This window comes from Equus caballus, chromosome 16 (genome assembly GCF_041296265.1).
Source record: "Equus caballus isolate H_3958 breed thoroughbred chromosome 16, TB-T2T, whole genome shotgun sequence".
NCBI classification, from domain to species: Eukaryota; Metazoa; Chordata; class Mammalia; order Perissodactyla; family Equidae; genus Equus; species Equus caballus.
This window is the reverse complement of record NC_091699.1, coordinates 43,327,612-43,343,336: the sequence shown is the minus strand read 5'-3', so window position 1 is coordinate 43,343,336 and position 15,725 is coordinate 43,327,612. Positions and strand designations below refer to the sequence as shown.

General features: G+C 37.6%; 1 protein-coding gene across 31 annotated transcripts in view; it reads right to left on the bottom strand.

Moving 5' to 3' along the window:
* The window catches only part of ERC2 (ELKS/RAB6-interacting/CAST family member 2), a 904,450-nt gene that overhangs the window by 600,594 nt on the left and 288,131 nt on the right, over window positions 1–15,725 (bottom strand). For all 31 annotated transcript variants that reach the window (XR_011426862.1, XR_002800567.2, XR_011426853.1 and 28 more), the window contains one exon: window positions 4,112–4,279. Coding sequence is in view for 16 of the 31 variants with exons in the window: in XM_070237383.1 (XP_070093484.1) it covers window positions 4,112–4,279 (168 nt within the window). In the remaining 15 variants the exon portion in view is untranslated. The remainder of the gene's footprint in view (window positions 1–4,111; window positions 4,280–15,725) is intronic.

Below are 15,725 nucleotides of genomic sequence, written 5' to 3'. Positions count from 1 at the left end.
GTTATGGACCCTTGCTATGCAGCTGCCACTAACCTAACCTGCATGTGCTGCCTTTCACCTTCGTGAACACAAAACCCCTACACTCTCTGTTAATTAACAGCTTCTCAAGTGTTTACTCTTAGACAAGTAGAACTCTTCCCTGACCTGTTCGGAACAGAAAGGAGTATAAAAGCAATCATCATAGACAACTGACATTTAACACACCTTTCAGAAAGCATGCCAAAGAGTGTCATGCCCGGCAGTTTAGAAACCATGCCAGGCTGGGGAAAACTGCCAGAAAACAGAAAGAAATCTCTTAATCTGGGGATAGAACAAAATAAGCGATACTTTCATAGTATTTTCATTTCTCTGTATTATTCTGAGACAGAAAAAAGCGACTCAATTGAAATATAAAAGTCTGACCTCAGTAAATACAGACACCAAAAATTCAAAGGAGACTCACAGAGATAGAATACACAGAATGGATGAAAAGATGAGACGTGAAGTAGAGAATTCCCCAAACATCCCTGATATACAACAGTAATAATAACAGCAACGATAATAATCAACACAATTTATAGCTAAACCCTTTACTAGAGTCAAAGCACTTTCCATATAAATGATGCATCAGGCTGGCACAATTATGGCCATTTTATAGATCAAGACATGGAGGTGCAGAGAAGTTCAAGTCTTGTTCAAGTCATGGTTATTGAATGGGGAGGCTGATGCACGTCCACACATCTCCCACTTCTAAATGCTGTGTTCTTCGTACAACATTTTATTTCACATCATAGGGTGACAGCCAGGCCTTTCTTATTCCTAATTTCTGAAATGTTCTGGCAATTATTCACTGAAATCCAGAAAAATCAAGGTGCCAAAGAAAGCCAGTTATTATCTCTACTGCCATGGAGTTAATGTGTTGGGAGATGGGGTTAAGTTGGTACATAGGAAACATCAAGGGAAGTAGCAAAATAAGAAACTTGGCATTGGGGTCCTTTGAAGCTATTTTAAAAAGTAAAATGTTATGTTAAGAGCTATGTGGTGTATCTCTGTGTGTGTGTAATTATTATTCCATTGATTTATTGCACACACGTCAAAGAACGTCTGGGCATTTGTACAAGTAAAAACAAACCAAGCCAGGAGCCAAGCCACATAGCCGCAAACCCAGACAAGTTGCCTCCCACCCTTCGAACCACCCTTCATGCTACCACCTCCCAAATGCACATTCTCTGGGAGCAAAAGCCTTTCTTGCAGAGACGAACTGTTAGGCCAGTGACATCTGTCATTTCTACTATATTCTAAGATTAGCCAAAGCCAGTTGATGGCACAGATTTTCCAGAGACACTAGCAGGGCTCTTCCTATTCTGGAGAGAGCCCTCTTCTGTTTTGGCAAGAGCTTTCAGGAATCACTCAAGAATCTACCTGGAAGGAGATATTACATGTAACCTCCTCCAAGGATGAGCACCATAACTTTCATGTGAACTCAAACTCAGGTCTTTCGCTGCAGGGCCCAAGGAAACATGGCATAGCTCCTCTACGGAATGCTTGTCCACTAACTCACTGCACATGAGGCAGGGAGACTTATTTCCCTCTGTTTCTCCAAGAAGCGGGAAAATCACTTTAATGTATTTTACCCTTCTGCCAAAAACCTTTTGCCTATGATCCAAAAATTAGAGCTAATTTCAACCTAAATCACTCCATCTAAGAGACGGACATCATTAGGCAACTTTCTCCATTTCTATTTACTAAGATGTTAAAAGAAGGAAAAAAAGCAAAAGAAAATTCCTCAGATGTTTCCAAGTGATAAAATCATTAAGCTCACACTTCCAACTTCAAAGAAGAAAACTAGAAAATCCTCTCACTTTCTCTGCACATGGAAAATAAATTGTTCTACTTCAAAGCACCATTTCTTTATTGGGTCATTTTAATTATTGAACGTGGGTCAGAAGCTATCCACATAACGTCATCACTGTCTTTTTCATGAAATATGTATAGGTCTAATTTGGACTACATTAACTTGAGACAGGTAAAACAGGAGAGAGAATAAGAGAAGGGAAAGGGACTAGGGAATACAGCACTCATCAGTGCATTGTAGTGAGAGGAAGGTGGTCAGCCTTTCTGAGCTGACTTTTCTCATTCTTTCCTTCTAGAGAGGAATCGCCAAGAAGCCTGACTGCCTCACTTCTCAAATTTCCTTCTACCCGATACACAGAAACACAATTACGCTAACTCTATTAGTAACGCTGGTATTATTGCCAACTTAAGACAACTGTGGGTACAATCAATTGCTTTGTGAATAACCACTGTGAAGAAAAACTCATGCTCTAGAATGGAGGTCGGCAAACTATCTGGCCCTCTTCAGAGTAATAAGACAGCTAGAGAGAGAACAAGCCAGGCATTCCAATTCCCACTCAACCCTCTTCCCACAAGATCCCAAAGCCATGGGTTGGCCAGCTTTTTCTGTAAAGGGCCAAGGAGTAAATATTTTCAGCTTTGCAGGCCTTACGGTCGCTGCTGGTGCTAAACTCTGCTGCTGTAGCTCAAAAGCAGCCAAAGACAACACACAGATGAAAAAGGATGTCTGTTTTAATAAAACTTTATTTACAAAAACAGGCGGAGGGAAGGATTTTTCCTGCAAGCCACAGTTTTTGACTCCTATCCTAGACAATTGCTAGATGGGAGAAATGTTCTATAGCTGTGCTGTCCCATATACTAGTGACTAGCTGCACTTGAAATGTGGCTAGTGTAACTAAGAAACAACTTTTTAAATTTTACTGAATTTTAATTAATTTAAATTTGAATAGCCACATGTGATGGTGGCTACAGTATTGGCACAGATTCTAGATACTATTCACGGCTGCCTCCTCAAAGGAGATACAAGCCACCTTCCAATCATGGCATAGTTTAAATTTTTGCCTTAAAAAATAAAATAGCCATGCTTTCAAAATGGAACTATACACAACTAAAAATATTTCCTAAATGTGAAAAATCCACATCATTGAGGCCAAAACAATCTTTTTGGTTTGACACAATCACATAACTGCCTATTAGCCAATGTCAAACGCGTAGGGGCAAGGTCAGGTCCATGCCAAGACCTATCCAATCTGGAACCTGCTTTCTTTCTCCTCCAGACACTGTCCTGCGCCTTAACTGAGAGCACAGACCTACTCAACAGCCCTATTAACTCCTAAGGAAAATCCAAACCTCCCCAGAGACTCAAAAATATATACATGCAAAGACATGGCTCAAAGAGCACAAGAGAGGACATGCAACTCGATTAGATAGCCTTCTCTTAAAGGGGTATACATCATATACTGCCTCAACACAAAAATCAGGGAGATTCACCGCATTCTTTGCTATTGCCCACATGTAATAATTTATTTTCTGGCAACTGTTTTATTTACATAATAACCAGCTTGTGTTTTGCATTTCTTAGCAGACCCAAAGTTATAATCCAATGAGGGGAACCAAGGAAATAGGATAGTAACATATATTTATTTTTCTTCTAAGTATGAATAAGAAATAACAAACCAACATTTTCTTTAAGAAACTCGCACAATACCAACTTTCTTCAATGGTAAAAGAATCTTGAAAATTGAGGATATATGCCTTAGAAAGTAAGAAACTCTTGAAACCTCAGGTGCCAGGAGGGGGTCTATACAGACACACAGCAAAGTAAGGTAGATGACATTTGACTTTTCTATGATTTTTGATAAAATGAAACCATTCCAGATCTAATCATTTATCTGTGATTCCCAAATCCCAAAAACTCTGAAAAATGAAAAAGAATTCCAAGGGTGAAGCAAACTCCTTTGTTGATACAACCTGACATGGACTGACAGGTGGCTACTTAGATGGTCTTTATTTATCTTAATTTAATGTGAAAAATTTTTTTCCTGCAGAAATATCCATGTGTTTGCTTATGAGGTGTTGCTGCAACCTCACCGGAAGTGTTATACAATCTATGATACATGCAATGGGTCTTACCTTTCCAAAATCCCCAAAATATCTGACCCAAGATACATCTGGCCCCAAAAGTCTGGATAACGGATCTTCTAAAGAGAGCTGTTCAGGTAGGACATTTTCTACGAACTCAACGTCTGCTGCCCGGAATTCTGAAACAGTGCCTTACCTCAGTCTGAAGGATGGCAGCTCTCTGTTCTTTGGCAGTAAGCGACTCTTTAAGCACTTCAATGTGTTGCTTGCAATCTGAATTTTGATTGCTAAGGGTTTCAAGCTTTGTTTGTAAGGCAAGAAGTTCTGACTCCTTCTTTGAAAGTTCCTGCTTCAGCTGATCAATCTGTGAAACAACAACAAAATTGCAAGAAATTAGAAGCCGCAGCTCTTACTATTTACATTTGGGAACTGCTAATTTCTCTTAATTTTCAATAGCCAATGATCATTAATCCAACAAGGCAGGCCACGAGTTTGCTTAAAAAGATGGCTGGCCAAACCTACTACTCACCCTTGAAACCACAAAATCTATTCACCATGGTCCTCAGAAGGGTCAACAGGGAGCTAATAAAGGTAACTAACCCAAGACATAACCTGGACCCTTTCTGCCACTCTACAGTGGAAATGATCATTCAAGGGCATCATTTGACAAAAGAGAATCCTCAAAAAAAAAAAAAAGCAGCATTAGGGGTTTTTATTTTTTTACTTACATTAAATATTAAGATGACACAAAGGAACATAAAATACATAAAAAGTATAAGGAAAAATCATACAAGAAACATCCATCATTCAATTCACCAAAAAACATCATTAGAATCATCCTGTTCTAACCCAGTTCAACCCATTTCTATCTCCTTCTCTTCCCCTTTGGAAATAATTATCACCCTGAATTTTGTGTTTGTCATTTCCTTGCTTCTCTTTTAAGTTTACCAAATTTTTTTTTTGCATCTGTAAAAGAAGTACACCATTTAGTTTTGCACAGTTTTTAACTTTGTGCTCTATATATTCTTTTTCTCTTTCATGTTAGCCCTGAGCTAACATCTGTTGCCAATATTCCTCTTTTTGCTTGAGGAAGATTGTTGCTGAACTAACATCTGTGCCAATCTTCCTCTATTTTATGTAGGATGCCACCACAGCATGGCTTGACAAGAGGTGCTACGTCCACACCTGGGATCCAAACCTGCAAACCCCGGGCCACCAAAGTAGAGCACACAAACTTAACCACTAAGCCACAGGGCTGGCCCCTGTGCTATGTAATCTTTTTTAGCATTTTGGTTTTTTCTACTCAATCTTACATCCTGCAGATTAAATTATGTTATTGTACATGCAATTCATTCATTTTCAACGAAGTACAGGATTCCATTGTAAGACTTCACCACAATTTATTTGTCCATTCTGCTGTTTACAGACATTTGGGTTTGTTTCCAGGTTTTTTGCTATGACAAAAAGTGCTGTTTTGAACATCTTACACATATCACCTGGTACACACAGCAAAAATAATATAGGAGTTAAATTGCTGGACCACATAGTACGCACATCTTCAACTTTACTAGATAACACCAAAATGTTTTCCAAAGCAGTTATATTAATTTTCACAGTCACAAGCTGTATATAATGTGCCAATTACTCCACATCTTTGCCAATATCTTATGTCATCAGGCTTTTACATTTTTGCCAGGCTGATAGGAGTTGTGGTAGATGATCTCCAAAGACGACTCTTACCAGTTTATTCCTACCTGTACACACATGCCACTCCCACAACTAGGGGTGGAGTCTCTCTACCCTCCTCTCCAACCTGGGCTGGACTATGACTTGCTTCAACCAGCTAAACGCAGCAAAAGCGTCAGGACGCCTGTTCCCACCCTAGCCTGTAGGACTGGCGGCTGCAGCTTCCTCCCCCTGGAAGCCGGCCACCACATTAGAAGTCCAACCACCCTGTGACCACCATGCTGTGAAGAAGTCCAGACCAGCCACAGGCCATGCAGAAAGACAGGGGGGCCTGGTGGAAATTGTGGCTTCTTTGTCCTGTTCTGGTCCTAAAGGGAAGAATGTCAATGTTTCATCGTTAAGTTTGATGTTTGCTTTAGCTTTTTATAGGCACTCTTAAGTTTCAGAAAGTTCCCTTTTATTACAACTTGCCAAGAGGTTTTTTCTTTAATCATTAAGGAATGTTTAATATTACCAAACAATTCTTCTGCATCTCATGATATATCACACTTTTCACCTTTAATATATTATTGTAATGAATTACATTAATGGATTTTTAAAATATTAATCTCTGCTTGCATTACTATGAAAAACTCCACTAAGTCATGATGTATTATATTTTTTATATTTTAGTGGATTCAGCTTGCTAATATTTTATCAGGATCTTTCATCTATGTTTACAGGGAAAATTGGTTTGTAATTTTCCTATCTTACGCTGTCCTTGTCAGGTCTTAGCAACAATTTAGCCTTCCAAATAGATTAGGGAGTGTTTCTTCTTTTAATGTGTTCTGAAATGGTCTGTGTAAAATTGAAAACTTTTTTCCATTAATGTTCATTAGAAATCAACAGCAAAACAATCTAGAGCTGATACTTTCTTTTTCCGAAGACCATTACTTACTTCATCCATCTTTAATGGTTCTAAGAATATTCGTGTTTCTAACTATTTGAGTCAATTTTGAGAAGCTTTTTATCCCCTAAGAATTTTTCATTTCATCTAAATTTTCACCTTTATCAGCATGAAATTTTCATAAGACCCATTTATCTTTTGATATCTATAGCATCTATGATTATGCCTTCTTTTTTATTCCCAATATTCTTTATTTTTACTCTCTTTTTCTTGAGGAATCTCAGCAGAGGCAACATCATGTTAAATAATCTCTTCAAAGAGCCAATTTGTCTGTGTTTATCATCTAATGTTTTTATTTTCTATTTCATTAATTTCTGCTCTTATTTTGAAATTGTTTCCTTCCTACTACTTTCTTTGGATTTATTCTGTTTTCTTTTCCGAACTTTTTAAGTTGACATTTATCTTACTAATTTTCAGCCTTTTTTCTTTCCACATATAAGCCTTAAGACTATAAATTTCCCTTCAGTATCATTTTAGCTTGATCACACTAGTTTGATACGTAGTCTTGACATATTGTTCAGTCCTACATATTTTCTAATCTCCATTATTATCTGTTCTTTGACTCATGAATAACTTAGAAGTACGTTTCTTAATCTCCAAATACGTGGATGTTTCCTAGTTTTCTTTGTGTTTTTATTTCTCACTTGCTTTGTGAATAGAGAACATGGTCTGCTTGGTACTGGTCACTTGTAATTTGGTGTATCCTGCTTTACGACACAGAATGTGGTCAGTTATCACAAATGTACTTTGTATACTGTGTGCTTGAAAAAAATACGTATCCAACAATTTTGGGGCGCAATATTCTAAAAATCTGCATTCAAAAACTTTTAATTGGGTAATTTAAGTCTTCTATATTTCGATCTTTTAATTTGCCTCCTCTGTTGATTACTTAAGGGTGAGTTAAAACTATCCACTATAATGGTGAAATAATTTCTCCTTGTAGTTCAGCCAATTTTTTAGCTCTAAAATGTTTCTTTGCCTTAAAGTCTGCAACAGCCTTCTTATGGTTAGCATTTGGCTAGTGTGTCTTTTTTCACTTTCAATGTGTCTTTAATCTTATGTTGTAGATGTCTCTTGTATATAGCATATACCCACATTCTTTTACCCTGTCTGATAAAATTAAATGAAGCATTTATTATCATTACAGATATGTGATTTTATTTCAACCATCTTACTTTGTGCGTGCTAATATATACTACCATTTCTATTTCTTCTCTTTTCTTTCTTGCTTTGTTTTGAATAACTTTTTTCTCATTTTTTTTGCCTCTACTCATTTAAAAGTTATACTTTTATATATTTATTTTACATATTTATTTATTTCTAACATTACCCTAGAAATTATAACATGCTTACACTTTTGACTTATCTAAGCCTAAAGTCAATCTATATGTCTATCTTCTTTCAGAATAATATAAGGATCTTAAGACACTTTAAGTCCAATTACCACTCTCCTGACATACACATTATTATCGTCACGTATTTTAGTTCTTTCCTCTTTTATTTTTAACTCATAACTATTTTTTTACAGTCCATGTTTGTTTATATTTACCCCTACATTTGTCACTATTTTTATTATTCATTTTTGCATCTCAGATATTCCGTTAGGAGTCTCCTTTTGCCTGAAATGCATAATTTACAATTTCCTGGGGCTGGCCCCGTGGCCGAGTGGTTAAGTTCGCGTGCTCCGCGGCAGGCGGCCCAGTGTTTCGTTGGTTCGAATCCTGGGCGCGGACATGGCACTGCTCATCAAACCACGCTGAGGCAGTGTCCCACATGCCACAACTAGAAGGACCCACAATGAAGAACATACAACTGTGTACCAGGGGGCTTTGGGGAGAAAAAGGAAAAAAATAAAATCTTTAAAATTTCCTTTAGTGAGGTTTCATTGATGGCAAACCCAATTTTTGTCTAAAACTATCTCAACTTCATTCTTTTTTCTCCAACATTGTTGCTGAGGATTAAAAGTAATTTTCTAGGTTAAATGATGTTTTCTCTCAACACACTGAGGATATTATTCCACTATCTTCTGGTTAATAAAAGCTATTAAGAAGTCAAGCTATCACTCCAAATTCATTCCTTTAAAGGTAATGGGACTCTTTTCCATTAGCTGCCCTTTTTTAACAGCTTTATTGAAATATAATTTACATGCCACACAATTAACCTGCTTAAAGTGTATAGTTGATGGTTTTTAGTATATTCACAGAATTGTGCAACCATTATCATAATCAAATTTTAGAACATTTTCATCATCTCAAAATGAAACCTTGTAACCATTAGAAGTCACACTCCATTCTCCACCCTCTACATCCAGTCCTAGGCAACCAATAATCTACTTTCTGTCTATATGGATTGGCCTATTCTGGCAATTTCACATAAATAGAATCTTACAGCATATGTACTTTGTGACTGGCTTCCTTCACACAGCACAATGTTTCAAGGTTCATCCATGTTGTAGTATGTTATTAGTACTTCATTTTTTATTGGTGAATAATATACCACTGTATGAATATGCCACATTTTGTCTATCTATTCACCAACTGATGGACACGTAGGTTGTTTCCATGTTTTGGCTATTACAAATAATGCTGCTAAGAATATTCATGTGCAAGTCTGCATGGACATATGTTTTCATTTCTCTTCAGTATACATTCTCTGTCCCTACCACATCTCTCTTTTCCTCTGGAACTCTGATGAAATTTATGCTAGACCTCCTTATTCTATCTTCTTTGTATCTTAACTTGTCTTTCAAGTATTCCATCTTTTCATCTTCTATTTAATTTCTTCTGCTCTGTTTTTCAGTTTACTAAATTTCTCTTCTGCTATGACCACTTTGCAGGTAAACCTATTCATTGAACTTTTAAATTCTGTTTTTATATTTTCCCATCTCTAGACATTTTATTTGGTTCTCTTTAAATTTGCTTGGTATTTTTATAATCTCTTGCCCTCTATTCATATTTTCAATCCCTTCTTTTATTTATTTAAACATATTAAACATACTTATTTCATAGTGTTTGTCTTAAAATTCCAACTTCTGAAGTTCTTGCCTTCTGGTTCTGCTGTTTGTTCTTTTTAACAACTATCACTTATGGTGGCTTGTTTTCTTCAGGTTTTGTGATTTTTACAAAAATCTTTACTGTGTGTTCATGTTTTTTGGAACTCTATCTGGAGAAATACTCTGAGGTCTAAGTTGAACACATGGTCCTTCAGAGGGTTTGTCTCTGCCAATGCCTGGGGCACTACCAACCAAGAACCCCTTTAAACTACATTCTCTACTTGAAGTTTTTGGACCACCTCACACTGCACATCTGTGCAAGAGCCAGCTGTGGTTATGGATTCTCAAAGCTAGTTTTTTCACCTTTCCTTTGGCTGAAAGTTTTAAAATAGATCAATTTCCCTGGAGTCCCCTAGTCTAGGTGGGAGGAAAGTAGAGTGGGGAGGTTATTTTTGGTTTACCCTTCCACTGAGAGTGTAGCTGTCTGGGATCCCAGCTTTATGTGGTAGCAGTAGTGGAGTTTCTATTGGACTCACCTTGAGCAAGCTCAGTCTTCTGTCTCTTTCCTTCAATGTCCGCACAACTGTGAAAACTAAAGCTCAAGTTCACTGTCTAGCAAATGCCAACAAGAAGAAAGAACCAGCGCTCTACTTATTACTCCAGCTCTGGCTTAGTTTGGGCCCTTGAGATTCTTTCTAACTTCACAGTTCATAGGAACGTGTTAAAATGTATGTTTTCAAAATGCATTTCATCCAGCATTTTTGGTTGTTTTCAGCAACTGAAAGTGGCATACACAAGAACCAAGCTACTGACAACAACTGCTGAGCATGAACACAGTGGGATGCTTAAAAAGAAGTGAGATCCACCCCCCCCCCCACCTTCAGAAGTGTTCAGGTTGCACAATTTACTAGAACAATTGATATGGAACCCCATTTGCAGGGAGAAGTCAGACTAGATCACGGGACAAATAGGTTTCATCTTGCTTGCCAAATCTAAAGGTGTAGGAGTGGCTGGCCAGAAGGTAGGCTTGAGAGGATTCTGAGTATGCTTAAAGGTTCACTGGGAAAGAATCGTGACTGATTATCAACGTGCCCTGGGTCTGTGTGAGCAGCAGTGGTACTGCTCATGTATATGTAATCCATGAAATATATTATTTCTTTATAATGAATCATGAGTCTATGATCATTTTTACCTGGAATAAAAGTAAGTACCCACCCCCTTTTCTCTCTCATACAACAAGAACAGGGTATAAATAAAAAGAGGGAAAATCAGGATTAGGATTACCTAAAATTATAAAAGAAATTCAATCTGTTGTGATCAGCATGGTCAACACTCTTCTCAAGGGGTACAACCCCAAATCACATGCAGTTGTAGCTGACAGCACACTATATACTTGATTCCACATATGAAACTGATTCATCTGAAAATAAAGCTAAAAAACTTTCAACTCTACATGTCTAAGCAGAGATGATGTTTATAGTTAAAAAAACTGATTTGTGCTAACTTCTACAAATATCAGAGTAGAAATCTACTGTGGGATTGGGGCACTGAGAGAGGAATTTGAATGAAATTAACTTGACCAACAGAATAGTACTTAATAGGAAGGAAGGACATGGCAGTTTCTATGTATATTTACTTTATTCAAAAAATAGATTGATAGCCATAAAACTATTTCATTCTATAAATATTAAATAGGCAGTTGCTTTAAATAGCTTTCAGACTATCAACACCATAAGGTAAATTTTAAATAAATATTTTTTGCAGACAATAACCAGCAGAGGCTTTTCTAAGGGGAATATAGTTACAGTATAAAAAATCATATTCTTCCATAAAAATATGCCTCTTGCTTCTTTTATAGCCATAAACTCAATAAAAATGGAAAGTGATGCAATCGAACATACATGAGAACTGAGGCTGGGGAACGTCTGTCTCCGTGACGGCCAGAAGAAAAGCTGGGCGGAATTACATCACATGCTTTCTGTGAAGTCCATGTGGACATCAGGCACACTTCATCTCATCTGAAAGTTCTTCCACCTCTTACGTCTGTGACACAACCAACACCCTGAAAAGACTCCTCTGCCAAGGAAAACAGCTTCTTTTTCACTGCAGATACGGCCCTCATGTCTAGAACGTGATATGCTTATTATCATGCAGTTTGGGTTACGAGGTTTGTAATCCGTCAGAGGTTAATAAGAAAATGTGTTACAAATTCAGAATAAAGGGGGAGATCTAAGACAGCAGAATGCCATCTTTGGCAAACTCTGAAAACAGAGTGAGTGGCTAATATAGAAGCACTGAGATCAGTAGATGAAAAATGTGTTAGACTAGGAACAAAGCCTCACACACAGAACAGGGGCTGCCATCATTCCTTCCTTACCAGAAGAACAATTATTCATATGGTACATTCCATGCTTAAAGGCTTCACAGTGCTCCTGAAGGTAACTTATGCTTTTCATGGCCTCTTAGATTCTGCTCTCACGGTCTGATTCCTTAAAGCCTTCGGAGTTGGGGCAGAAATCGGAGTTTCAAACATGGGAGAGTTGTACCACTCAGGAGGTCTCCCAGAATCTCAGTTCTCAGAGACACGTACACATGCCAAAGGGCTTGCAAGATGGAGAGAGTTCCACTCTGCCCAACTATGGCTGGTATCCTTGCCTTGCACAAGCTGAGATTTTAAACTCTGCTTTTACATTTTTGCAATTCACCTTCCCTCTTTCCAAAAATGTTATGTCATGGTTTACTATGACATCATACTTATAAAAAGCAATCAAGGTCTTTTAATCACAAAGCTTTCAAGAGGCCCTACCAGTCCCAGCCATCTGCTCAGCATCAAAATGGAGGTGCATGGCATTTCATATGGCTATTTAAAATACTTCCTTTCCCTCCAACCTACATGCTTTATTCATTTTAATAATTAATGCAAGCAGCACTCCCTTTTCATACCACAATATTGTTTCTATGTCAAATTTTCATTGAAACATTTAAAATTACCTATTTCAAGATGGTTCCATATCTAAAAATAACTGTGTATAAGAATTATTACTAGCTACCTTTATTATCTTTTTGGAGCAAATAATTACATATTAAGATTGAGACTGATTTGAGAGCATGCCCTGTTAATGAAGAAGAATCAAATGCTGAGTCAATTTTATCACCAGCGGGTCATAAAAATAATTTTCAACTAAAATTGCAAAACAATAAGCAAATGATAAGATGGATATGTGAACAATTTTAGGAGCTACTTTTTTTTCAAGATTAAGTTGAACTTGTTTAAATCTAAAACATAGTAAACTTCCACATAATCACAATAGAAAACATTTTAGACCTCTATTAAAGAATTACTCAGATTAGGGGCTGGCCCAGTGGCGCAGTGGTTAAGTTTGCACGTTCTGCTTCAGCAGCCTGGGGTTTGCTGGTTCGGATCCCAGGTGCGGACCTACATACCACTTGTCAAGCCATGCTACGGCAGGCATCCCACATATCAAGTAGAGGAAGATGGCATGGATGTTAGCTCAGGGCCAGTCTTCCTCAGCAAAAAAGAGGAAGATTGACAGTCGATTAAGGCTAATCTTCCTCAAAAAAAAAGAGAAATACTCAGATTAAAGATCACCTCCAAGCCTGACGCCTTTGTAAACAGTGATCATTCTGAAGGTGCCTCTCCAAAGGGCCCCATAAAAGAGAAGTTCCCTGGGGCGCTTTTAAAAGCTTTCTACATATTCATTACAAACAGCAGGAAGTAACAATATCTAGCTGCAATTTCAAGTTTGGTTCCCAAAGGGTTCCACTCCCCTTCTTATGCAGCATTTCATAAGAATTTCTGAAACGTTCTTCTACCACAACTCTTAGAGTCTTTATAAATCATCAAAACAACAGTTTCTACAGTCAACTATCCCTGCCTCAAATCTAGCATTTTCTGCTAGCTGGGATCCAAAGTCACTTGATGATTTCCATTTCTATCACTGCCTCAATAAACCCAATGAGTTTAACAATTACATTTCCATTTCCCAAGTAAGTTTCAGAACACCTAGGTTTTTGCAACTTAAATCTAATGTTTCTCTTCTTTTTTGGAAAACCTATCATTTCACATACACTTGAGTTCTCCCTACTTCCTTATCCGTGTGGAGTTGGGGGTGGGATGATATTTTTACTTATCTTTCTAGGTTTGCTCAGACATGGATTGGAGTTGGCATTCTTCACCAGCCCTGTCATTGCTGTTTCACCAATGTGAATATTTAGACAAAAAACACTCACTCTAAACCTAAACAACTTGTATTACTCTAGCCAGAAGTAAACTCTCCTCCTATCAAATCTTCAGGATAGTTTTTTGAGTGCTTTTCTTACTTTCCCAGTTAAGTGGTCAGTATTGGGAAGTGGGAAATACTTTGAACATTGCACAATTTTTGCTGCCCCTCAGTAACTAGCTCAGTGCCACGTGCTAAAAACAATGTTTAGTAAGTCTTCGGGGACCACAGAGCTCAAAATCCCTCATTGAAAGCTTTACCCATGCAACACTGCATAAATGAAAGTCAAGAGACTCCAGTGATGACATTAAACAATTGTTCTATCAATGTGTGTAACCAACTATTGCAAAAATGAACTCCTCAGATATCTGTGATGATGTTGACAAGTAACATATTTATACAAATTCTGCAGAAAAGCTATGCAAATAGGCCACAATGGACCATGAACTATGCTAGCGATCAATTTTAAACAACATCAACCCATGCCTCTAAAATTTAACAAGTTCCATGATAAATGATTCACTCGACTGGAATCAGTTCACAAAGCCTAAGGGATCCCACAAAGCACAAGACAGGCACTCAGGACTAAACGCTTAGCAATAGCTGTGTCTTGATAGACCTGCTCAACCATTCCCAGGCTTAAATAAGAAATCCAAAAGTAAGAGAAGAAAAATAAGCAATTGAAATAAAGATATGAAGTATGAGCAATAAATGTTACGGGTCAATCCAATAAGAACATTCATGATACATCTTTATGACATTCTAAGAATTCATTTTTATTTGTATTTCTTGGAATCCATTTTTCCCCATTAGTCAAGTTATATATAAAATTTATTATTATCATCATCATCATTATATGGTTATACTGCCTCAATAATGAGTATAATTATTAGCTACTTTTTTGAGCACTTTACATTATTATTTCATTTAACCCACTGAATCACCCAGTAAGTTTGTGGTGTTGCCCCCATTTTACAGAAGAGGAAGGTACGGTTGAGTGACATAAGTCACTCCCCAAGGCCATGCAGCTAGCAAGGGCAGGCTAGAGATTTGCCAGAGTCTGCTTTAGTCTTCAGCCTGCACTCTTTCTATCTTACTCCATTTCTCTCCTCAAACATCCTTCTGCCATGACCACTTCTGGAACTCTTAAAAGTAACTAACCATTAAAAGTTAAAACTAACTCAAGGATTGATGGTCTCTCAAACAACTGTGGGCTAATAAAGGTCACGACTTGCTTGCTGAAAACCATATACATGTTTTATTCACCTGGACAGAGTCCATGGCGAGGGGTGGAGTTTACAAATTTCATGGTATTTTCAGTTGTAGAAGTGGTTTGAACTATCTCCCACTGTTAAATGACAGGATGGGGAGGAAATGTTTAAGCCAAAACAATAAATTTCCCCCAAACTTCATGAGTTCACTCATATCTGTGCCTCTGGTCTTCACTCCCAGCATGATTTGGTCATCGTCTACAGGCCACCCTACTACTGGGCTTGCTGCCTCTCAGCTCAACTCTCTGAGAGGGAAGCACTGAAAAAAAGAAACCAGAAAGCAGGGCTGTGCAGGGAAAGCCATGCTGCATCTCGTGGCAGTCCGTGAAAGGAAAGGGTTACATTCACATCCAATGGACATTCTCCTTCTCATGTCTCCACTCCTTGGTTCAAATTTTTAGTCATAATCTCAATGTCAACTCACAGATGGAAAGTTGGCAGAAGTAAGCATACTTTTTGCTTTTTTCCCTAGAGAAACACACATACATACATACATGGTGAAGTAGATGCTAGATATTATTATTTCCTCTCTATAATTTGCAAATTCTCTGCAATGAGTATGCACGTATTTCACAACTGATAAAAATCATAACCATCATTTAAACATTTTTTTCTCTCCACTCCCACTGCTTTCTCACAGAAGTGTGTATTACTCTTAAATCTGCTGCATTTTG